The following is a 26,031-nucleotide window of genomic DNA, read 5'->3' on the forward strand; positions in this document are numbered from 1 at the left end:
CCCCCACCCCACCCTGTCTTTTGTGTCAAAACATTAGCTGGCTGTTGTCACCAATTAATTATTTAATTTAATCATTTAAGCGCTCTCTGATTGGTTTGCGCTCGTCTCTAGCTCAGGACCTGGCCAATGGAGACCCAGGCTTGTTTGTGCAGCTTTCGGTGCGAAAATAAAAGCAGGAATCTGCGTTGAAGAGAGATGTGGATGCAAAGAAACAAAAGATTGAGTATAGTCTACAGCATATAGCTGTTATTTAGTTTTTTTGAGAATAACAACTATAGATTTGAAGACAAAGACAGAGTGGAGAGGCAGGCGACCTTGTTCTTGGTTCCAGACACTCAGGTATGGTACCGCACTGTAGGGATGCTCTACTGTTATTCCAAGGGGAAGAATCTGTAAATTCTCTACTTTGCTTTTATTGAAAATTGATCACGGAAAAAAAGATATAAGCTATGTTACACTGAGTGTGCAGAAAAGCAACATTGTTTTTATTCTGTTATATCTTCGTAGCCGACCCTGAAATGATGTAGACTGATTATGATAGGCAAAACATGCAACAATGTTTCAATGGAAACTTAAGATGACAGTGTGTGTATAGGCTATCAAGGAAAGTATGAGTCAATTACACAATGAATTTAATGTTTTCACAAGATGTGTTTATTGTTGATTGCAGTGGTGTTCGTTTCGCCTGGAGCACCTTTACTGTTACATGATGTGTAGTCAACATGATTTTAGAGGGGGTGATCATCCCAATTATGTTTTTGTTTATGGTGTTTTGCTTGAGGAGCCTATACACCGTCTCCAAATGTTACAATTATAATAGGGAAATAACAGCATGCAGTTGACTTATAAAATTTACTTAAATGTCGACTTTTTCACGGTCACGTTATCATTTTATTTGCTTCTCTGCAGATTGAGTTTAAGGGTTTAGAATGGAATAATAGAATATAATAGTAAAAAAATATATATTTTTAATGTCCATAGAGAAATTTGCGCTTTCCAACGAAGTACAGCCATATTAGGTAACACTGTCTTACTTGTGCGTCCATACGTATTCCGCTTTTTAGTAATAACATTACCATTGCGGGGACATGTTCTGCATGTTGATAGTGAAACCATTCAATGTCGTTGCTACCAAAACCGCACCAAATAAAGGAACATTTAGATATTTGGAACTGCATGGAAGCTGTAGGCTAATTGCAGTTTTGGTGCGTACCGTGAGACTATTCCTATGCGCGGCGTGCTGTGTTTACGATACTGAACAGCTGAGCTTCATGCGAACGAGATGGGGTGGGGGTGTGCTGGAGGAGGCTGAGGCGCATCGAGACGGCTGATGATTTCAGTCCAGTTCAGACCAGTTTACAGAGCTGCTCATTTCCCGCACCATACGGTTATTGTTTAAGGATCTCTTAAGGACAAGGCGAATGAAAATGTAGGCTTTATACACTTTGTCCATAGTACTGAGGACCTGACCTTCACACATACCGATAAAAGAACTATCATTTATAAGCAACTATGTAGTGAAAATAAAATGACAGTGAAATCAGGAGAAAATAATACGAACTCAGACTAATATAAAATCCCATGCATGTCTAATAGTTAATTGGCCAACGTGGGTTTGTGTTAATTAATAAAAGGTGTGTAGTTCATCGCTGGTCATGCAATTATTTGTGAATGAATTTGAAATAAATAGAAACACTTTTTACGCTACATTTCGTGATACATAGGCATAGTGGAGGAAAATTATCCTCATTATATATAACGTTACATGATTAGCCCAGATGCATGTATTTATGTCGGGTGAAGATGGCGATGGGAACAAAAAAGGAGATGTCGTCGCTGAGAATCTCGCGCCGCACTGGTTCGAACCGGCTGGAACTTGCCCTCACGTGGAGTCATTCTTGGTAGCGTTGTTAATATGCAGCCAATGGTAGAGGTCCAGAAAACTACCTGCCAATCAGAGGGAGCCAGGGCGGGGTTTTGGTACATTAGTAGGAGGGGTTTTGTGGTCCAGGCACACTCCTGTAAGAGCTCAGCTGTTTTGTAATAGTGAAAAATTATTATCCTACAAGGACAAAGACAAGGGATGCCCAGTAACTTAAAGAAGGATAGCTTCGTCTTCTACTGTACACATACCATAATTAGCATAATGTACTGTTATTTGCAATGGAAATTCATGTTTTGCATCCTTGTGTAGGTATACCCCCCTTATGTATAGGCTACCTCTGAAGTGTCCCTCAACAACTCATACACAGTTTAGTATAGTACGGATGTCAAACAACTACCAAATGTGACTCTTCACACTCTTAGGCCTGGCCCTTACCATGTATCAACCTTATCTTCCAGGTGACCAGCCCTCCATTGTTCTACGTGCCCTGTTGTGCCCCTCTTCTACCTGTGAAGATGGCACCCTCCCTGGCCACAGCCTTCTCCAGGCGCTGGTGGATGGCTGTGACAGCGGTCATAGAGAACCTGCTGTTCTCTGCTGTGCTGCTGGGCTGGGGCTCCCTGCTCATCATGCTCAAGTCTGAAGGCTTCTACTCCTACCTCTGCAGAGAACCTGGTAAGGCTGTGGAGCATGATGCACTACAATACCCATAATGCTCTGTGTTATATATCCAGTTTTTTTTTCAATATAGGGGGTTGGGAAATGAAGACAAATGGTTGTATAACACTATTCAAGGTGATCAAATATATTTTATGTTGTGGACTGTTTTTATTACAATGAATAAGAAACCCCAAAAAGGAATACCATTATTATATGTTATATATGTTATATATATATATGTTATATATATGTTATATGTTATACGTATGTTATTACACAAGTATTGTACATATGAAAATGATGCAAGTTTTTTTTTCTCTGAATGCTTGGTTTATGTTGCTTTAAATGCTTGTTTCATTGTGACATTTAGCAACATTTGTTTTTATGACATTTTTTTCTATGTCAACTATTGCTGTCTCACTCAGCAAGTGAAACCCGTGAATGTATATCACTTGGGCTTGGAAGGTCTGACAAATATTAAGTGTGTTTTAAGCAATCCTACGGAATTATACTTATTTAATTCAGCAACAAAAGGTGTTTCTATTTCACTACTGCGAGACAAAGGTGACTTTATGTGTCTTTATAGTTTTAATTCAATCACGTTGGTTGGAACGATCCAGCACTTCAATAGTGCTCTTTAGAACAATACCATAAGTTCTTTCATTGGGGGTTACAATAGGATGGTGTGATAGAATGGATATTCTGTGGGCGAGGGTGGGATGAAGTGATGGGGGTTTCTAATCCAATCACATTGAGCAGACGAATTGTACGAGTTTCCACTTACATTTGACATGATCAGTTCCCCCATGAGGGTCAATGCAAACGAAACCAGAGCCACATTCACAAAGAGTCACAGAGTAGGAGTGCTGAAAAGAAAAGGCGGGCCCATGAACCCATTAACATCAACGGGACTGTAGTGGAGCGTGTCGAGAGTTTCAAGTTCCTTGGTGTTCACATCACCAAGAAACTGTCATGGTCCAAACATACCAAAACAGTTGTGAAGAGGGCACGACAAAACCTTTTCCCCCTCAGGAGACTGAAACTATTTGGCAATGGTCCCCAGAGCCTCAAAAGGTTCTACAGCTGCACCATCGAGAGCATCCTGACCAGTTGCATCACCGCCTGGTATGGAGACTGCTCGGCATCTGACCGTAAGGCGCCACAGAAGGTAGTGCGAACGGCCCAAGTACATCACTGGGGCAAAGCTTCCTGCCACCCAGGACCTATATAATAAAAGCCCATAAAATTGCCAGAGACTCCAGTCACCCAAGTGTTGGTTAAGGGCTTGTAAGTAAGCACTCCACGGTAAAGTCTACACTTGTTGTATTCGGCGCATGTGACAAATAAAGTTTGATTTGATATAGGATCAGTTTCTCCTTTTAGATCATGAATAAGATTACATAGATGGGGGACGGGGGGAGACCTGATCCTAGATCAGCGATTCTACTCTGAAATGCTTTATGAGTACAGGCTCAGAATAACTGCTGCAGATGATTACCTAATTTGGGGCTGTTGTACAGTTTTATTGATGATGTTGCCATAAAGGAGAGTGAATGGCCTTCAAAGAAAAATGCACCTATACTGCTTGGCTAGTGTTGAAAGTGTGTGAGGGGGTTTTACTAGATCATTGGCCAAGACTATTGCGTTGTTTTCATCCCCGCCAATGTTGAGCTTTGAGAAAAAAGAACACGTCGATAGTGGTCAGCCTGTTTAACAAGCCTCTAATGCAGCTATGGTTCAGAGCTCTCTCTCTGTGGGGATTTGATGGTTCCACTAAATCATGCACATCCCAGAGATGATGGATGAAACCAGGGGGTGGTGGGGGCGGGATCTGGGGTGAAAGTACCAGGTACATTTCTGTGTGCTCATAAGGGTATCTTTTGTTTTGTTGGTTTATTTGCATCCAAATGCTACAGCGAACCGGTGACTTGGATCTTTCTCCGCTCTCGCTCTCTCTTTTTGTCTCTCTTTGTCTCTCTCTCTCTTTGTCTCTCTCTCTCTCGCTCTGTTCTCAGTCTATGACTCATCTGTCCTCCTTTCATCTTTCAAACACACAGACACTTAGGGAGGCAGTGGGCCGGAAGTGGGCATGAGGGAGAGGGGGAGGGAGAGACAGAGGGAGAGAGAGAAATATGTGTCGTTACTGAGACCTTGAGATGACAAGACAAATAAAGCACATCCTCATTAGGTAGGTCGTAACCTAATATCATTAAAACATGGCCTGTGATGGACTAGATGACATGATAATATTGATAGATCATGGCCTGTGATTGACTCAAGAGTCCTCTGATCATCTGCCACAGTGCTTTCTATTTGCCAGGCAGCATTTAACATGTGAATAGGCCTTTTCATTAATGCAAATCAGGTCAGTCTCGACACTCTTTCATCCTTTTCTTCTCTTATGTTTTAAAATATGAATGTGTTCAAAGGGCATCTGTTAAACAGATTGCTGAGAGTCCTTTGTGTTTGGTGTCATGGTGACCTCAGTCCCCATATCGTTGGTTCCATTTAAAGGATCTGAGATTGGACAATGGGCTGCTTCTGTTTTGGTCTGCTAACATACAAGTGTGTGGTTAGGCCGACACTGTGAAGTGTGAGGCTCTCCTACATACAACACTGTTGACTCCCATTCCCTTCATCTCTCTCTCTCTGGCAGCTCTTGTGTTTTGTGTTTCGTCACACGAACTAGCCTGTCACCATGCCCCCATTTCATTTATCTTGGTAGAGTCTGTTAGTTTAACACTGTAAGGTGTGTACTGTTGACTTAGCTCGGTTTCCACTCAGTTTAGCTGGTTCACTGACAACGTGGACAGAACATATTGCACAGGAAATATCAAGCCTCTTGTTTTTCTTCTTTGTATGAAGCGACCAGTGTCAGTAATAATACAACTACCACCAAATACCCCATTAGGTTTTAAGTGTACCAATAAGCATACCAGTCAATACAATAGAACAGAATAGAACAACTTTATATTTCTGTAATGGAACTTGGAAAAGCACATTTGTCTTAACTCTTTCCTCATCGTGTATGGTCAAGGTCCTAAACGATATCATAACCTCCATCGATAAGAGAGAACACTGTGCAGCTGTATTCACAGATCTGGCCAAGGCTTTCGACTCACCACATTTTTATCGGCAGACTCAACAGCCTTGGTTTCTCAAATGACTGCCTCGCCTGGTTCACCAACTACTTCTCCGATAGAGTTCAGTGTGTCAAATCGGAGGGCCTGTTGTCCAGACCTCTGGCGGTCTCTATCGGGGTGCCACACGGTTCAATTCTCGGGTCGACTCTTTTCTCTTTATACATCAATGATGTCGCTCTTGCTGCTGGTGATTCTCTGATCCACCTCTATGCAGACGACACCATTCTGTATACTTTTGGCCCTTCTTTGGACAATGTGTTAACTAACCTCCAGACGAGCTTCAATGCCATACAACTCTCCTTCCGTGGCCTCCAACTTCTCTTAAATGCAAGTAAAACTAAAAGCATGCTCTTCAACCGATTGCTACCAGCACCTACCTGCCCGTCCAGCATCACTACTTTGGACGGTTCCGACTTAGAGTATGTGGACATCTACAAATACCTCGGTGTCTGGTTAGACTGTAAACTCTCCTTCCAGACTCACATTAAGCATCTCCAATCCAAAATTACATCTAGAATCGGCTTCCCATTTCGCAAACAAAGCATCCTTGACTCATGCTGCCAAACATATCCTCGTAAAACTGACTATCCTATCGATCCTTGACTTCGGTGATGTCATTTACAAAATAGCCTCCAACACTCTACTCAGCAAATTGGATGCAGTCTATCACAGTGCCATCTGTTTTGTCAACAAAGCCCCATATACTACCCACCACTGCGACCTGTATGCTCTCGTTGGCCGGCCCTCGCTTCATATTCGTCACCAAACCCACTGGCTCCAGGTCATCTATGTCTTTGCTAGGTAAAGCCCCGCCTTATTTCAGCTCACTGGTCACCAAAGCAGCACCCACCCGTAGCACACGCTCCAGCAGGTATATTTCACTGGTCACCCCCAAAGCCAATTCTTCCTTTAGTCACCTTTCCTTCCAGTTCTCTGCTGCCAATGACTGGCACTGCATCTGCCCATCCAACTTTATCTTGGCCAGGTCGCAGTTGTAAGCCTATTTAGAACATTTTGTTCTTTTTTTCTATTGTGTTATAGCCTACCCGGTTAAATAAAGGTTCAACCCGGTTAAATAAAGGTTCAATAAAAAACTAATTTGCTCCAGGAGTGCCGTACTACTATGGCTGACCCTGTAAAACAACACATTTCACTGCACCTATCCGGTGTATGTGACATTAAAACATATTTGTTTCCTTTTTTAAATCTGGCACCAGGCTAGCTTCCTTCCAGCTGTTATTAGCCAACTATTTGACTCAGTGTTGTCTTAGCGTTATTAGCGCTCAGTAACAGTGGGATGTTTGCGGTGTTAGGTAGGACAGAGAGGACATTATCTGGAGTTGATGAAACTTCAGTCTGCTCACTGCTTTGAAATAGATGGAGCTTTAAATGATGATGATGAAAAATAGTGTCAGTTGGTTATCTCTGGCTTCCTCCGATGAGTCAATGTGAGGAAATGCAGACATTCTACGCTGATGGCAACCATTTTCTAGCAACAAGGCTAATCCGCTTGATTCTGTCAGTCATTTACATGTATCACTGATAAGTGATCGGGTCAGACGCATTGAGATTGACACAGCATCTATGGGCAGATCGAATGATAGATTAGTTGAAGATTGATTCGTTGATTATTACACAAAGCAATGTTTTTTTTTTTTGACATGATTAAGAAACACATCCATTTCCCCTTGATGGATTATCAGGTTAAAGATGACACATATCACATTATGTTCTTATTATGTTGGTGATGTAATAATCTTGTTTGAGCATGGCCTTAGAGTTTGAATGTTCAGACTAAATTACAAGGAAGATAGCTGCAGGCCCTAGCTAGATAAATGCGGGAAAAGTTTTATTCAAATATTTTAGGCTTGGTGAACTGTAGTATCAGAGCAATAACGTCACAATAATTTTTGTGTCATACAATTTCAATGAAACTGGATGCTTTGCGAGTCATTAGAATCACGATGTAAACCCTCAGAACAGAGAAGGGAACAGTGTTGTTTGAAGACGGTATAAGGCCATTGTTGCGCTAACATAGTGTTTGTGCCGTGCGTCGCTCAGGGCGCTTCCTTTATTGACTCAGCAGCAGTACAGGCTCACGTTGTCTGGATTACTCAGCAGTAAGAGCCCCCCAGCCAAGCAGGCCCAGCTGCCGTTGGCCTTCTGCTAACCTATGTGTTAACTGCCATCTAGCATGACCTTTAACCTACATATTATATAAGACAGCCATGTCTACTCGCAGCCTCACCCTCAAGAAGACAACAACCTGCTTATCAAGACTGGTAACAAGATGTTTTTCAAGCAAAGGTTTTTGGAGAGGTTGTCAAAAGTCACATCACCTGAAAAAAATACTGAAAACAATAACAGTTTTTCTTGCGTCCTATCCTCCCCCAGGCCCTTACTCAATGCCTTACTAGCTCCCCTAGGCCACTAAACATATTTTTTTTTACGAGACTTGCCACTGTCAAGGCTGTCATCATAGTCTTTTGTTTTATCTGTTTTGTCTGAGTTAAACGCATGGAGACTAGGGTATTGTCTACAGTTCTCTCTCTCCTCAACAACAACAGTAACAAGCCTCATAACCAAGTCACTGGCCTCCGGTCCTTTTAACAAACAGTGCTATGAAGTATGAAAGATGGACATAAACGACTGACGATTAGAGTGCTCTGTCTCTATCCTCTTGGGGATTCACTCTGGGAACGTTTGGGGGTGCTAAGGTGGTTGGGTTGCCATGGAGCTGCCTTGCATGGGGGTTCAGAGTAGACCCAGTGTCTTCCAGCTATTTTTGTAGCTTGTTGATCCCAACAGTTTGTACAAGTATCTTTCACTGAGCTTTTTCTGTCTTCCTGGCCTGTCCATGGCTCACACTGTCTCAGGAAGAGACACAAATGAAACACAAATATAGGCATGCATATGAGGTGGATGACTTTTCAAGATATTTCCTCTGAAATCAATGGTCTCAAGTGAGGGAGGACGTTTCTTAGAACACTTACGCAAGAAATGTTGCAATCCAACTCCAAAAAAAACAATATTCTATCTGCACTCTCAGAATGTTTTCATCATTCCGATGGTCCATACCGTTCTCCCAATTGGCACGTTCTATCTAATCAAGCTAGAATGTAAGGTTTTGGAAGGAACCTTTTGAGTGATTGTTTCGCCTGTGGGTCTTCTGGTCAAATGAGCATGACTGTTTTTTCCAATCCCGTCTTGATGGTTGGATCATGTTTAATTTCTCTACCGAAACACCAGTAATCCCTTTTTAAATGTATGTTTTGATATCTTCTATGTACCATGCTAAATCTATTTCCCTCTGGGATCATGAAGTTGAATTTGAAGGTTCCATAAAGTTCTCTTGTGCCTCCAGGTAACAGCACCAGTCAGAACCAGTCTGAGCCAGTCCAGGCTGGGGATGCGGAGGGGATCACCCAGAGCCCCGTGGTGGAGGAGGAGTACCTCCAGATGAACGGCTGGCCCATCTGTAAGGACCAGGATGAGATGCTGAACCTGGCCTTCACCGTGGGCTCTTTCCTCCTCAGTGCCATCACCCTGCCCCTGGGCATTGTCATGGACAAGTATGGCCCCCGCAAGCTCCGGCTGCTCGGCAGGTAAGAGAACAGAGACGAGGTGGTATGTACAGTTGCGGCCACTATAATTGAAGCTAATGTGTTGGGGTAACAGTCTCGGTACCCAGGTTTGAGTCCCGGCAGGGGCTGGATCCCAAATTCGCTATATTGGTGTCAGAAGTGGGATGGCGCCCGGTATTGGCAGAATAATTGCCGCAAACACGGCACTCAATTTTTTTTTTATTGCGATTGTCACAAAAACCTCTGTACAGGGTTGAATACTTTTTAGTGGCCGCAACATCCTGCTGCATATATTTTTATGTTCTATTTCTGACTTGGGTGTGTGTCTTTGTAGGAAAGGCCTTCCTCATATTCAACCTGTTCTGTTATTTCAGTACCTGCTTTGCCTTCTCATGTATCCTGATCGCTTATGGATCGAGCGACCCCAAGAGTATGTATATTTCTTCATTCTTTCTTTATTTACTCAACGTTCTACTCTAGTACTCTAGTCTCCTTAACACTTGTGTTCTCCCTGTCCAGATCTGTCCATCCTCATATTCTTTGCTCTGGCACTGAATGGGTTCGGAGGAATGTGCATGACCTTTACTTCCCTCACGGTAAGTGTTGTCTTCTCCTGTACTGCAGGGTGAGGCTGGGGAGGGGAGAGAGGGGAGTGAGCAGAGAGAGGTGGGGATGGGGACAGTGGCGGGGGGGGGGGGGGCTAGGGTGGAGTAGGGAGACAGGGGAGCAGAAAGAGGAGTAAGGAGAGAGACGGGGAGAGAAGGGTGGGTGGGTGGGACATGTCATAAACCCTCCCATGGGGGTGTCATCAGCATGCAGAAAGTGCTGCATCACAGGGACGCCACGTGCAAAAGGAAAAGGAGAGAGAAAGACCCTGCGTTAGAAATCAATTATTCAACCGTGCTCTGGTCCAGCTGAGAGCCTAAAAAAGATACCTCCTCATTACTTATTCATGATCCTGACGGGGACGCAGCCCTTTGATTGGGTGGCGCAGACCGCCAGGGTTCACAGGCAGCTAGACTAAATGTTCTGATTGATCTTGCCTTTGGACCGGCCGGGTTTTCACTGACACAATGGTGTTTACAGATAACATGATTTCATTGTTTCATTGTTTATCTGCGTAGATAAAACACAGACAATGACACACGCACAAGAATTTTGAGAGAAAAGAGACACAGTATGCTGAGCTGACAAACAGGAAGTAGGAAGGCAGTCACACTTAGCCCTGCTGGGGTTCGTTCAACCTCCCCCTGGCAGTTTCCTGTCCCTGGCCTCCCCACCACCCCCCACTGCAGGGGTTCAGAGGGGCTCTGTCTGTCTGTTTGTCTGGCTGGCTGGCACACTCACACACTACCACTACACCCAGAAGCTGCCCAGCTGATTTCTTCTGCCCCCCCCCCCCACACTCCCACTCCCATACTGTAGGTGTTGTTTTAATTGTCTCTGGTTTCATTCATTCCCCGCACCAGCATGTCTCAGCCTGTCCTGCTATGGCTGTTTAGTTCCCTCGTGTGTGTGTGTGTGTGTGTACATGCTTGTGTGAGTGCCAAAGAACTGGCCTCTGGCGTTGTTTCAGCTGTTCTGTTGCAGTAACCTCACTGCGGTAATTCCTTGCTCTGACTAACAGTGTGTTTTACACTGCTGGTCTGAGTTCATGTTGTTCTTGTACAGCGGGACCTTTATTCTTCTGAACTTTCTTCTTCTCCTCCCGGGTGTGGGGTCAAAGGTTTTCACAGAAGATTTTTTTACATTTAAAAAAAAAAAATCAAATATACCCTTTTTTTCCCCACAAAAGACTAAATGGATACATTGTATCTCATTCAATCAGTCTGAACTCATTGAGTCTGTCCCCCACAGACAGTTGATATGATTATGTTTAGGTTTATTCTGTTTCAAAGTCATCTGGATTGTAGGCTTACACGAAAGGAATGCGATGCACCGCGATGCCCCTCTACTCCATCACCTTTTTTCTTTGTTTCTATGTGCTCTCTTCTTCCTGGTTCTTCTAATTTGCTGAAAGGGGGTGATTTGGCAGCTTGCCCCCTCCCTCCCTCCCTCTCCCTATGATTGCACACTCAGCACTCTGTGTCCCAGGCAGTACAGCTGCAGTAAACAAGTGGAGGAGAACCCAGGGCGGTAAAGGAGAGCTCTCCTCTGCACACCTCTGTTTTCTATCAGTAAAGTGCCTAGCCGATCTCTGTCTGCCCCCTTCTCCGGTTACCAGCAGCAGGCTGTCTCCCTCTCTCTTCTCCGTCCCTCCCTCTTCTCTTTAATAGCTTTGAACTCAGTCTCTCTCTCAGTTAGCCATAGTATTAGAAATCACCACTGCAGATATCTCTCCTAACCTTCCTCTATCCATCTCTCTCTCTTTCAACCAGAACCCCCCCCCCAGCTCCTCTCTCCGCACTCTTCCCACGCATACACACACATGTATACACACACACACATACACACACACATGCATACACACACATGCATACACATGCAGCGCTCCTCCTCTTGTACATTGCGGCACCGTGGTAAGATGAATCTATTATCTCTGAGTCATGTTTTGCATGAAACTCTAATCCTTTCTATTTTAGGACCTCTTCATTGGGCCCAATCCCTCTCTGGGATTTGTGTCATTAGGTCCTTGGGGGGAATTAAGTTTCAGTCTGGCTCGATTTACCTAGATTATTATTTACTGCTTCCTGGCACTTGGAAAGAGAACGATGGAAGGGGTAGAGAGATGAATGCCGAAGCTGAGGTGGACTAATGATAGACTGGGCCCAGATCTGTTTGTGCAAGTCCCACATTTGCATATGTCGTTCTCCTGCCAGGAAAGCACAAACAGATCTTGGACCAGGCTAGACTAACAATAGCTCTTCTCTACTCAGACAGGGTCGCCACCACGACCACCGACACCCCCCCCCCGCCTGTAAAATGTCCTAGCATCAGAGGTTGACTTGCTACCTGGCGCTTGATGACACTATTCGACTGTGGAGGACTGATCGCAGGGTCATGTCGACTTCCTTATTAAAGGACATGGATGGATCGTAGAGGGCAGTCAACTGCTGCACATGCTGTTGTTTTTGCTTTCACTGTATACTCAGCTTTAGGTTTAACGTCCAGTAGGAGTGGATAGGGATTCACAACAAGGCCAGTACTGCAAAACAAAGTGTTGACAACAGAGAGAGAAAGAGGGAGGGAGAGAGAGTGTAGAGTGATGGCACAGAGATGGAGATATTCAGGCCGGTGTTGTCTGCGTGTGGTCGTCAGGGACACAGCATGTTGACTCATTTTATGATGGAGTTCTGTCCTGTCAGGCTTGGACCGGTTTGTACTGGTTCCCTTTGGCTTCTGAGAACCAGTCCAGTAAGCACTACAGCTTTTACGCAACAGCAGCCCCTCTTCTCCCTTTCACTTCTCTGTTTCCCCCCCTTCCGTCCATTTCCTCCTTGTCTGTTCTCTCTGGCCTTTGTGCCTCAGAGGCTTTTAGTTATTCCACTCTCCTCTTTTCTCTCCCACTTTTGTCTCCATCTGCTGCACTGAAGATAACAATCATTGCTGCCGTCACACAAAATAATCAGATGAACCGGGACGCAAGGGGTTGTTTTCTGGCTAGGGTTTGTTTTCCAAGTTGAACTGCAGTGCACATATTTGAGACACTCATACACCTCCCCTTGTAAGCAACAGTTTGATATGCAAAGTGTAGAATGTGTAGTATTTACTTAGATAAGAATAGGATAGGACTTGCGTCCTTAAATGGCTTTAGAGGAAAACTGCTTACCACAGGCATTCTATACTGTCTGCAAACATCACTCAGCATTTCAGATAGGGATTTTCTCAATTTTCCTCAAGTGATATCTGCTAGCACGTAGCCGAGTTTCACCGCTGTGAGTTTCTGAAAGTGTATTGCAGACATTTTGTTATCTGCTCAGGGCACAAACACTGCACCGACTGCAGTGTATGGAGACAGTCATCAGCCTGTATCAGTTAAAGACTACTGGGTTGCCCATCATGTTGTTGACCCCCAACCCCCCACAACAAATCAAATGTTATTGGTCACATACACATATTTAGCAGATGTTGTTGCGGGTGTAGCGAAATGCTTGTGTTCCTAGCTCCTAGTGCAGTAGAATCTAACAATACACACATGTAAAAGAATGGAAGTGCATAGCAACCTCGTTTAGCTTCCAGTACATCCTATAGAGTTAGACACTGTTCATAGTCCAACACTCTACAAACAGACTTTTACCTCCATGACTGTACAGATCCCAAAATGGAGCCAAATAGAGATTGGTATGTGAATGCAGACAGTCCACCATTTTGTATTGACCCTGCCTTTTCTTCCTGGCACTAGCATAGCTAACAAAGATGGGTCTGTGCCCCAAATGGCACCCCATTCCCTATACTGTGCACTACTTTTGACCAGGGTCCATAGGGACTTGGTCAAAAGTAGTACACTATGTAGGGAACAAGGTACCATTTGGGATGCAAGCCGGAGACAGTACTCATGAAACAGCAACAGGTAATGTCTCAGGTTAACTGAGATTGGCCGAGAGAGAAAAGAGTTGGCCAATCATTAACCAGCCCTGGGTTTTGTCGATCCTGCCTCTAGACACTGTATTTAGTCGTGCCTGATGGAGTAGAATTCGGGAAGTGTTCTGAAATTGGAGCACTGTACTGTGGCCAGGTAGATTAGGGAGACAAACTCATGGCTGCACCGCTATCAGGGCCAGGGTCAGTAGGAAAACATCGTTCAACGTTGCAGAGAGAAATGTCATTATTAGTGCTGACGTGATTTCCTTATTCTACATCCTTTAAAGTATTTATATCTGAATGTTCTACAACGTAGCGCCCCTGGACTTTTTCACTAAGTGACACAGGTCCTGTTTCCCAACCTGAACCTGCCTGTTCTCACAAGCTGTAAATCTACCTCCTTCATTACATTGACAGTTGGATATCCTTCTTATTATGTCATAGTTATACGACATAATTATGTGGTTTGATTTCTGCTCATGAACGAGAAACTTGTCTGTGGTGGTTTGTTTTGGGAACCACCGCAGTAACTCACAGTCAAACTGACTTCAGACCACTAAAACTAATGAGGCAACTACAGTAACTGCAGTATTTAAGCTGGGAGCTGGTTTGGACCTTTCGACGCTGTTGATGTTTTAGACTCTACCTTCTGTTGACAATTCATTATATTTCCCTTTTCCTGCATGTCAAAGGCAGGTGAACTCGTTCCATTACATCCAAACCTGGTAAACAACGATATTAGCAGAACAGACAGACAAATGGTGACTGGGACATAGGTTAGTAACTGTTTTGGGCTGTCTGTCTGTCCGTCCGTCTGTCTGTCTGTCAGGCCGTAACTGACTCAGTGAGGTCATTGAAAGTCATATGATAGTCTGATGACACACTGACGGTCTGGTGGTGACAGATAGATAGGGGAACTGAGGAGAGCAGAGCATTGGAAGTCACATCCCTGATGACGCTCAAGCACATTATTCAGCATATTCCATATGAGTTTATTCCAGGGCAATGCCACAGCCAACACTGCTGATTGAAGCTGTGCTAAGTGGGCGGTTGGTAGGGTGCTAGGAGTGATGGTGGAGAGGTAGCCTTGCATAAGACCAGTGTTTCTCTCTTCTATCTGCCAGCCTGATACACACACACACACACACACGCATTTGTTTTACTATCCTTGTGTAGAACAAACAATTGATTCCCATTCTAAATCCTATTTTCCCTAAACCTAAACCTAACCCTTACCCCAAACCCCTAAACCTAACCCTAATTTTAACCCTAACACCTAAGCCTAAAATAACCTTCTTCCTTGTGGGGACTGGAGAAATGTCCCCACTTCTGGTCCCCACAAGGATAGTAAAACTCACACACATGAACCCACACACCTCTTCTTGTCCTGACAACGAGGCACCAGTGCTGAGTTGCAGAAGAGCTCTACTCACTCCTACTGTAAGTGTCATAATACAGATGGTCCCAGCTCATTTCACTTCTTCAGGAGGACTGGAATGTGATTGTTAGTGTAGCTGTCATTTGGGACGTTTTGATTCTGCCATCCAAATTAGTGGTTAAGGGTAATGCCATCTGGGGAGGCCACGGCACGAGGTGAGAGATTTCCTCCATGGCTCGGACAAGCAGGGAACCTGTGGTGAGGGTAGATGGACGGATGGAGAGATTGGTTTCGGAGGAGTTCTTGGAGAACTGTTGAACTATGACCCAGTTCAATAAATATGCCATGAAACCGCTCTGTTCAGGAGTTGTTGTGCTGGTGTTTTTATCAGTGGCATTTTTGTTCTCCCTCCCTTTCCCTTCCCCAACTCTGTCATGGGAGATTCAAGTGCACACACAGTGGAGATATGTTGTTTTTGAAAATGTTATTTTTCTTACTCTCTCTCCCTCTACCTCCTTCCCTCCTTCCTTTCCTCCCCTCCCCCTCTCTCCCTCCTTCTCCTCTCAAGGCCAGTTGTTTACAGTTAGGAGTTGAGTTGGGAACAGTCTGTGCTTTAAGCTCAAGAAGAGGGCTACATATGCAAGCTGCTCTGGACTTTCTCTCACTCTGTCATAAATAGTGTAATAGGGACGAGCATCACCAAGACTCCACCCACATCACTCATTCTCTGTCAACAACCTCCCAAAAACATATTTACGATTCCCTAGTGTGATGTCAGGCCTTCCATTTTTGGAAAAAAACGGTGACTGAGCGTCTCTATGGCTATTCAGCGTTTTTACACAAGAGTCTTTATGCGCGTGACTGCATTGGTCTGATTCAAGTGTGGCCTAATCTTCTGTCCCGTCTCTTTCTTGTGTTCTCTCCTCAGCTTCCCAATATGTTTGGTGACCTTCGTTCCACCTTCATCGCTCTCATGATTGGATCGTATGCATCCTCCGCTGTCACCTTCCCTGGGATCAAGGTAGCTTACACACACATCTACTTAGCTAGTCTACGTACTCATGCGCACCATTATGGAGGCTAGCTATCGAGGCTAACTATGCTTTCATCTATCAGGGCTACCTGTTTGACTCTACTTCCCCATTCCCTCACGGCAGTGTGAAGGTCGGACACAGAGGCTAATGTTGTGGTTGTTGGTCCCTGCTTCCTCTCTCGTCAGGTGATCTATGACCTTGGAGCCACCTTCATCACCATCCTGCTGGTGTGGGCTGCCTGCGCTGGCCTTGTCTTCATCAATTGCTACTTCAACTGGCCCCTGGAGCCCTTCCCTGGACCTGAGGATATGGACTACACGTAAGACACTCCGTAACATCACACTCCTCAACATCACACTCCTCAACATCACACTCCTCAACATCACACTCCTCAACATCACACTCCTCAACATAAAATGAGTTAGCTTTCTTAGTTATTATTAGTTTAACAGCATATTTTCATTCCTGGTAACCTATAAATAGCAGACATTCCTGTAACCTAATGTTAGTTTAGTATTACTAGTATTTGCTACTTATATCATTAATTATGTGATATAACTTATATTATTAGTTAGAGTATAGCATTAGTTAATATATAATATTAGCCAAGAATAACAGGTTTAGGGGATAATACTAGGACTTGAGGTTCATCTACTTAAGCTGAAGTAGGAATATTAAGGCCTTCCATAGAGTCTCCATTCTCCTTGGAGATCAGTACACTACATCCCCCAGCACGCGTTCCTCTGCAGCATGGCGAGGGCTTGAGGCCCTGTGTACAGGAAAGCTAATGAGGTGAGGAGCTCAACTGGCTTTGCTCTCATACAGCTGGATTTAGTCTCATCCTTTCCTCTGTTTTGGCCTCTTCCCCTGCTCCCTTTCTCCCTCTCTCTCTTTGTCTGTCTGTCTCTCTGTCTCCCTCAGTGTGAAGATCAAGTTCAGCTGGCTGGGCTTTGACCATAAGATCACTGGAAAGCAGTTCTACCGCCAGGTGACCACGGTGGGGAGACGACTCAGCGTGGGGAACAGCATGAAGCAAAACCCCACGGAGCTGGCCCAACAGGAGGGCAACAAGCTGTGTCTCTCCACCGTTGACCTGGAGGTCCAGTGCAAGTCCCAGGAGGAATGTAAGTGTCTGGCCAGGCCACATCTGTTCATCCCAGACCAGAGAACATGATGCATTTGATGTCTTTCAGATGGAGAGTAGGAAAATAAATAATGACTGTGCATTTTCTGTGCACATTGTGAGTGTGATGGGGTTCATTCTCAAAATGGATTTGCCATAATGGGTTTCAAGCTCTGTACCTCCACAAATCCATACTCCATGAGGCCAAAAGCCAGCGTGCCAGTTTCATTGTTACACATCATTTGGACACAACAAAGGACATGTCTGCCAGAAACCTGTCTGATGTCAAAAGACCCACAAAAACTGTCCAACACAACACCCTGCTCCAGCCATGGTGTTGAATTTAGATAGGAGAAGAATAGATACAATGGATGATTGTAGCCCTGCTTTATGGGTAAACAGAGGTAAACAGTTGACCATATGCTAGATCTGGGCATGTAACTTGTACTGATCTAGGATCAGATCCCCCACTTTTTCATATAATCATATTTTTTATGATATAATAGGCTAAATTGATCCTAGCCACAGGCCCAGATTTAGAATATGGTTGACTGTTCCTCTATGATGGATTCTATTCCACACTCTAACTCTTTGTAAATACGGGCTCTAACTACAACGGTGCAATGTTGATGTTTCAGAGTGGGCTCACCCACCAGCCAGTGTTTAGGTCCCAGCTGCCAGCTTGTCTGAGGGAGCGCTGTCATTGGTTCTGAGGTCACCAAGGCCATCCTCCCTCTCCCAAATTAAATCCTGCAAATGCGCAACTGGCTGTGAACGTTGCCTTAACCCAGATTTGTACACTGCAATTAGCCACAAACCTCCAAAACACACTCAAATCAGCCACGTGCCCCCTCCACACCCTGTTGTGCCACCCTCTCCCCCTCGGGCTCGGCCCTCAGGTCACAAACTCCCAGCGGGGCGCCCTGTGGTTCTCTGCAGGCTCTCTTTGGTACCAAACGGACCGTGCAATCGATTCGGACCGCATTCCAAGAAGTGCTGCTCAAGTGGCGGTGGTGGGGCGGGCCAGAGGGCAGGTAGCAGTCAGTAAGGGTTCTGGGGAGAGGTCATTATACACACAGGATGGATGCCCGCGGTTCTGTAACCCTGCTGGACAAGTTCCGCGTATCAGGAGGTCTTCAAGGGGCCCCTCTCCCTTTCTCTCCCTCTCTCTCTCACTGTTTCTCTATGTCGCTCTCCCTCTATGTCGCTCTCCCTCATGTCGCTTTCCCCGTCTGTTTCCCTCTATGTCGCTTTCCCCGTCTGTCTGTCCCTGTCTGTCTGTCTGTCGCTCTCCCCGTCTGTCGCTTTCCCCGTCTGTTTCTCTCCCCCTCTCTGTCGCTCTCCCCGTCTGTCGCTCTCCCCGTCTGTCGCTCTCCCCGTCTGTCGCTCTCCCCGTCTGTCGCTCTCCCCGTCTGTCGCTCTGTCGCTCTGTCTGTCTGTCTGTCTCTGTCTGTCTGTCTGTCTGTCTGTCTGTCTGTCTGTCTGTCTGTCTGTCTGTCTGTCTCTCTCTCTCTCTCTCTCTCTCTCTCTCATCATTCTGATGTATGTGATGGTGGTGATCTATTTGGTTGTAAGGATGGGACTTCTTTTGGTGGATTGGTTCTTACATCAACCAACCCACTACGAGACTGTTTTGTGTCATGACGACTGTTGATCCCGCTGTGGTCACATACTGTAGTGTGCCAGTCAAGACTGTAGGATCAGATCCCTCTCTCTTGTTCATTACGATCTGCAAGACCAAAGTGATCCCACATCCTACTCTGAAACACATTGTGAATAGCACATGTTATGGGTCCAGGACACAGGGGAGACCCAGTGTTATAGGCGGAGACAGACTGTTAGAACCACCTGCTCTCATGTGCCAGCCTCTTGTCCAGCCGGTATGTCACCTATGGTCCAGTCTCCAGAGCATTGGAGATACCTGCAGCACTGGGCAATAAACGCTGGACACATCTGTGGCGTGACCATTAAGACTTTTCCACTGCCCTGCCGCAGCTTTTACAGCTTTGAGATCAGTAGATGATTAACGGACCATGGCCCCGGGCCCCTTTGCTTACAGCGCGGGCCCCCACATGTTACCTTGCCACCCCAGGGACCCGTGGACTATTTAGACATCGAGCTTCCCTATTTCCCTACCTCCATGTTGATTCTGAGGTGAAGCAGCTAGCCCTGGTAGTTTTCCTTCACAGCATGTGGAGGAAATGAAAATAAGGTCTGCCCTGTACAGTACACACAGTGAAACCTCACTCCAATCTGATGCTAAAGATTTTACAGTCCTGTGTGCCACCCTCCGTGTTCTGTTGCTGTTGTCGATCTGTCTCTCCTCCTGTGTGTCCACAGCCCAGTCCTTCATGAAGAGTGTCCTGAGTCCTATCTTCATGCTCAGCCTGATCACCATGTGTGTCACCCAGCTGAGACTCATCTTCTACATGGGAGCCATGAACAACATCCTGGAGTCGCTGTCCGACAGAGACTTCAGCACAGGTGCGTGTGTGCGCGAGGCGTGTGGGTCTTGAAAATGTGCCTGGAACACGGACATGAAAAGATATCGATCCTTTGTAGTGTTGACATAGTAGTTTACCTCACGACTCGTCACCTAACTGCTATTTTGTCATTCTTGTAACCTCCTTTGTAATCTCGCCCACCCTGGAGTTGTTTCACATTTCCCTTACTTCTATCTCTGAATTGCTTCGGCTAATTCTTCTTGGTCTGTCTCTCTTCCTCTTCCTGTCACACTGACTTCTTACTGCGTCTGCAGAGGAGAAGATGGAAGTAGGTAAGACTTCAGGCTAGATTAGATGAGCACAGCCCATCTATTCCCCTCTCTGCCTTCTGACACTGATTCACTTTGACTCAAGACTCTGGCCTACCCCATGAATCATAACCTAATCTGCAACCCTGTCCATTTTGCTGTAAACACCATGCTATTTTGACGGCGTGTAAGATTCTCTGTCTCTCCTGCCATTCACAGTGAGTGTGTACACCTCCATTTTCGGAGTGCTGCAGCTGCTGTGTCTGATGACCGCTCCGGTGATCGGGTACATTATGGACTGGAAGCTCAAAGAGTGTGAGGATGAGAACGTGAAGCCGGGCACAAGGTGAGTTTCGCACGCTCGAACGCACACGCTCACTCAGGCACACACACTCCAGAAGAGCATTCCCCTGCCTCCCACATACTCCCCGAGCATCCACAAGACCGTATCCACAAGACTGTCATCTGTATAACCAGCGAGTATAAGTCTGTGTGTAACATGTGATGTCCCCTCTGATAGAGATCTCACCCAGCCCAAGCGTCGGGACAGACAGATCCAGAAGATTACCAACGCCACCCGGGCCTTCATCTTCACCAACCTGCTACTGATAGGCTTCGGGGTCACCTGCCTCGTCCCCAGCCTCCCTCTCCAGGTAACTCGTCCCTCTGTTTCCTCTCCTCCGTCTCTCTCTCTCTCTTTCCTCTGGTGGTGGTGGAGAAGCGCACATTTCACTGCGTGCATCCCAGTGTTTTGGTAAAGCCCACCGAGACCTATAGGGAGTTTTCTTGGTGCAGAGAAAGAAAGAGGGCGAGTGACTCACATGTTGTTGCAGCTGAGCCGTTATTTAATACAACAGTGTCCCCTGGCGGACAGAAGTGTCATTACAAGTTATGCAAGTTATTTCCAACCCAGTTCTGGGAGCATCTCTGTCCAGCCATTATTTATTAAACATGGACTCCATTTTAGGATGGAGGAACAGGGCACCATGCATGCCCTGGGCCTATAGATTCTAGAACACATCATGTTGAACTATTTCTCTTTCTCCTTTCTTCTCTGCCCTCAGATTCTATCGTTTATTCTGCACACCATTGTGAGAGGATTCATCCACTCTGCGGTTGGAGGGTTGTATGCTGCTGTGTAAGTGTCTCCGGAGTGTGTGTGTGTGTGTGTGTGTGTGTGTGTATGCGTGCGCACAGTCCCCTCCACACAAGTGCCTCATGCTGGTTGTCCTCCTTAGGTACCCGTCGTCTCAGTTTGGCAGTCTGACAGGCATGCAGTCCCTCATCAGCGCCCTGTTTGCCCTGCTGCAGCAGCCCCTCTTCATGGCCATGATGGGCCCCCTGAAGGGAGACCCCCTATGGGTAAGAGAGCAACGACCTTTCACCCTTCCCAGAGCTTACACAAACTACAGGACACCTATTGCTCACTAATGCTGAAGACCCAAGTACACTCATGTGCTATGAGCATAATGCCGCAACGGCTACTGTATACAAGTGATGTGTAGCTGCCACCTTGTTCTAAAGTAATCTGCCCAGAGTGCATGTCATAGCACACACTGCTGTCCAATGTGAAAACAGCAGAGCCGTTCACTCCTTTCTTCTGACTGATGATGTCACTTCCTGTGTGTGGTTGTGTGCAGGTCAACGTGGGCCTGCTGGGGCTGACGGTGCTGGGCTTCTGCCTGCCTCTCTACCTGCTCTGCTACAGCCGCCAGCTCCAACGCCAGAAGCAGGAGCGCGAGGAGGACCCCAAGATCTACGTCCAGATCAACAACGGCAGCACGCCCGAGGCCTTCGTCTAGAGAGACAGACTGACGGACGGAGATTTATTATTTTTTTCAACAAAGAGAAGGAGCAACGGAGAGAGTGAGGAGGGGAGAGGTCAAAGGTGTGACTGAACTGTATGATGAATCGCAACCTCACCCACCAACTCCGGTCCCTCTAACCGTCTGCACTTGCACTCAGACGATACTCTCTCTCTCTCTCACACACACACACACACACACACTTCAAGTCCCTTACATTCCCCCCTCAGACACACATACGAACACATACACACAAGCACTCCACACATACACATGACACACACACACATACACATACAGTATATGATCACACATTTACTACTACTAACTACTATGATAAACACACACGCACACACACACTTTTACACTCCCTAACACATCATCGACGATGTACACTGTGAAAGAAACGCAACAACACACGTGTTGTGAAACCTCTTCAACACACACACACACACGCACGGTTCATTTTCCAGGGACACGCCACTAAACGGACATGGTTCATCTTCTCACAACTGGAATGGGAAAGGACAAGCGCTGGTCTGTGAGCTGAGGAGAAAGGAGAGACAAGGGAGGAGGATCTTCACGGCGTTCTCCTCCCTTCCAGACTCCTCTTTGTTTCAGTGCTCTGTTGTTGGTGTTTTTTATTTCAATTTTGTCAACGATGCCATGCTCACTCTTGCCTGCCTGTCAGTGCAAAAAGGAGGGCACTGGTTCTCCGTGTCGCCCAGCAAAAAGAACGCCATGTCAAAGACCTCCAGTGCTGAATGTTGTGACTAGAACCAGATAAGGTGATGTCCTCCTCACTATTATAATGCCCCACCACCAGTGTTTTTACATGTGTTTTCAATGATGCCAGTAACGACATCGCCACACTTTCTAATTCTGATCCAAGTTAGTCTCATACCGCACTGGAGGTACTCCACTTCACACCCTGAGAACTGGTTTTATGATTAGGGCGTTATTGGAGCGTTATTGGAGCGTTATTGGCGATAGGTCAGTATTTTTCTCCGTGGTTGTTACACGTCAATGCCTCTCTATTGTCGCAAGTGGTTTGAACTAGAAGTATAAGCGAAACAGGTTGTATAGACGTTTCAGTACTCTAAACGGTGCTAAGAGTTCCTACCACCAAAACGTTCCCATTAGGTTCTGTAACGTTGGGGATAGTCATCATTGTAAATGAATTGGTAAGAATGGAGCCTTATGCAACCTTCAGAAGCTAGTCGACGTAATCTTCTCATCTAGTGAGTGTTCCTTCCAGTGTCTCAAAGACCAAACCTTGTGACTCAGCCTTCTAGTTTTGTTGATGACGACAACAGAGGCGTGGAGGGTTAAAGCCACAGAGAAGCTGTCGTTTTAAGACTGTTCCAACAGCTCTAGGGAGACAAGAAAGCAAAGGATTGTTTTTGTTGTATCATCAGCACTCTAGATTAAAGCCTGAGTCGATAGCTGTGCTTTCTGCCCATTGTGAGTAAGTGATTCGGCCAATGGGCTTCCAGTGTGCAGTATGCAGGCCAACGTTTTACTTCTAGGGAATACTATGTGACTGTGCTAGTGACTGTGCTTCAAACAAAAGCATGGCACAGGTTGAAACAAACCTCTTACCAGTTATAATATGCCACAACAACATAGGGTACAGCACAGCTACTCTCTTAGAGAAAAGGGTTCCAAAAGGCTTCTTCGGCTGTCCCCGTAAGAGAACCCTTTTTGGTTCCGGGTAGAACCCTTTTGGACAGTCGAATAACCCTTTTAGGTTCTAGAATGATAATAATTTGTTTTCTAAGAGTGTAGGCTTGGTTATCAAGCTCCAATGCGTGGGCCTATATCCCTCTCACCGGATACACTGACTGGTATTGTGTTGTAGTGCAGAATGAACTTCTTATTGACTTTGTGCGTATTCTTTTCATTGGCGATGAACGGATTTTGTTTTGTGTCAGGAGATCTGTTTTTCAAAAAGTAATAGTTTTATCGACTGTCTTTTACCTGCAATATGATACTGACATACCCTTCAAGCTTTTGTTCTGTTTCAAGACAAATGTGATTTAGAACAAATGGTTTGACGAGATATGGTTTTAGATAGAGAGGAGATGTGTGGTTTAAGGTGAACTGCGGTTGCTATGGGCTTATACCTGGCACTGTTCTACACTACCTGAATTACATTGATGCATTTCAATTCTGATTTGCTGTAGCAATAAGTACTTCTCTGAGTTGCTGAGCAGTCCTCTACTTTTCCTAACTAACCCTATGAACAAACACTGTTGTCCAACCACACACACACACACACACACACACACACAATGCAAGAATGTGGATTGATATAATGCAATGTTTATTACAAAAGGTGCTTCTCAATGACAGGAACATAGATAGACTAGTCAATCTATCAATCTAGCTATGGGTCTCACCTACAAAGCCTCACTTTGTAGCGACAAATTACTTGAATTATTGAATTCCAACTTGAACCTTGATTCACTTTTCGAATCAGAAAGGGAGACAGAGAGACACTTGAATATGATATCTGTTTCTAAATCCACATTCTTGCAGCTGTTGTGAACAGTGTGATCGTGGGACCCAGGTGGGCGTGGCAGGCAGGTCATGATAGGACTTCATGTTCTTGAATGATCTGTTGCAGGTAACAGACACCGGAGAGAGAGAGAGCGCGACAACTTGATTGCCGTAGCTCTACGTCCGCAGACGCAGTGTTTAGAATGGACGGGTCACCTGTTTTTCCTCAGTCACTCACAGAAGCACTTCCAAAGACAGGATGTAACCAGCAGATTGCCTCTCTATGTGTAGATGATTTGAGATGTGGGTACGGCAAGTCGGTGCCCCAGCCCTCTCTCATCATGACCCGTCACGTTGATCCATCCATGTTCAAAACCACTGTCCTGAACTGTTGCACTGACAGACCTGTTTCTCCACTGCAGTCTCACCCAAACACAAACCACCCACCCAAGAGATCCTTCACATACTGGCGATGGAACTGAGAGACAATGCTAGAATCCCCAAAAGCTTCATCAATGAAATACGTGAGAACTGAATGGCACATATGCACCTTAGTCCTCTTACCAGGATCTCAATGCTATTATTCTGAATGGCCTGCACTGAAATATAACATAGACAGTGCACCACTTGCTAGTTCTGCATGTTAGCATAGAATGTATTCCCAGTCGTTTAAAAAAAAAATCATCGAGAAATGACATTGGAACTGCAAGAAACAGTTATTTTTATATTCAGTCAAAGTTACTTTGTGGTCTTAGTCTCTCCTCTTGTATGCACCATCCAGTAGGTCCCAGTCCCGCAATGTAGAATGGCTCCTTGCTACTGACTGCTCTGTGGGCCTGTCTGTTTGGGTCTCTTGGTTTCAAGGATCTACACACACACACACACACACACACACACACTGATAGAGAAACAGGTCTAGGCATCCTCAACATCCTTACATTGAACATCACTCTACTTGTCGTTTACATGAATTTATTTTGCGAAAGGAGGAAAGACTAGTGGAGAATTCATGTATAGCCCTGGATAAGACTGGTTCTTGTGTCTTGAACATATGACTAGAGATTGCAGGTGGATTCTGATAATGATGCTATACTGTACTCCAGCACAATGAATGTGGGGTTGGGATGATCTGCATTCCCTCAGTATGGGAGAATCAGCACTTTTTACACTGCCATACCTTAAAACTGTCATTCTACTCAAAATGCCATCACCGTAGTTATTTTCTAGACATACTTTTACTACAATCACCCTTCCCTTGGATGTAAAGTGTGATTGATTGGCTGTTCTATTCTCTGACGACGAAAGACGAGCAATGGTTTTTGGATAGAAGGCTTTAATGATTGTGTCACTTTGAGACATTGAGTTGGAACTTCAGCTGAAACACCAATGCGTTTTCCCTGACTTGTACCTTATTTTTTTACTCAAATGTTTATTTTGTTGTTTTACATTCTCCTTTTTGGTGTTTGTTTCAATACGTATTTAATGTCTATATGCTGTATATTGGATCTCATTTTTTGTTGTCTTCTATCACATTATAGCCATTGTTATTGACATTTTGAGTCATTGTCTAAATGACAAAAAAAATCAACATATGAGAAAAAAAATAAACAGAAACAGATTAATTTGTAAAATAAAGTGTCCACT

General features: G+C 45.3%; 1 protein-coding gene across 2 annotated transcripts; it reads left to right on the forward strand.

Annotated features, from left to right (window-relative positions):
* Positions 1–7: 7 nt before the first annotated feature.
* LOC135552670 (large neutral amino acids transporter small subunit 4-like) lies at positions 8–23,336 on the forward strand. Of its 2 annotated transcripts, XM_064984424.1 has the most exons (15): positions 8–339; positions 2,344–2,560; positions 9,053–9,293; positions 9,647–9,702; positions 9,792–9,868; positions 16,100–16,192; positions 16,391–16,524; positions 17,127–17,329; positions 19,669–19,812; positions 20,087–20,104; positions 20,300–20,426; positions 20,601–20,733; positions 21,145–21,218; positions 21,319–21,442; positions 21,721–23,336. In XM_064984424.1, exons 2-15 carry the CDS (start codon positions 2,401–2,403, stop codon positions 21,880–21,882), a joined length of 1,746 nt encoding a protein of 581 aa, XP_064840496.1. In that variant the 5' UTR covers positions 8–339; positions 2,344–2,400; the 3' UTR covers positions 21,883–23,336. The 2 variants fall into 2 exon arrangements, with proteins under 2 accessions (XP_064840496.1, XP_064840498.1); XM_064984426.1 differs by lacking the exon at positions 20,087–20,104.
* Positions 23,337–26,031: the final 2,695 nt, after the last annotated feature.

This window comes from Oncorhynchus masou, chromosome 13, assembly GCF_036934945.1.
Source record: "Oncorhynchus masou masou isolate Uvic2021 chromosome 13, UVic_Omas_1.1, whole genome shotgun sequence".
NCBI lineage: Eukaryota > Metazoa > Chordata > Actinopteri > Salmoniformes > Salmonidae > Oncorhynchus > Oncorhynchus masou.

Excerpts from the sequence above, each read along its gene's own strand:
- LOC135552670 (XM_064984424.1), top strand. The coding sequence starts at position 2,401 with ATGGCACCCTCCCTGGCCACAGCCTTCTCCAGGCGCTGGTGGATGGCT. Across the intron at positions 9,703-9,791 it reads TGGATCGAGCGACCCCAAGA|ATCTGTCCATCCTCATATTC; the intron begins GTATGTATATTT and ends CTCCCTGTCCAG. Across the intron at positions 21,219-21,318 it reads GGAGGGTTGTATGCTGCTGT|GTACCCGTCGTCTCAGTTTG; the intron begins GTAAGTGTCTCC and ends TGTCCTCCTTAG.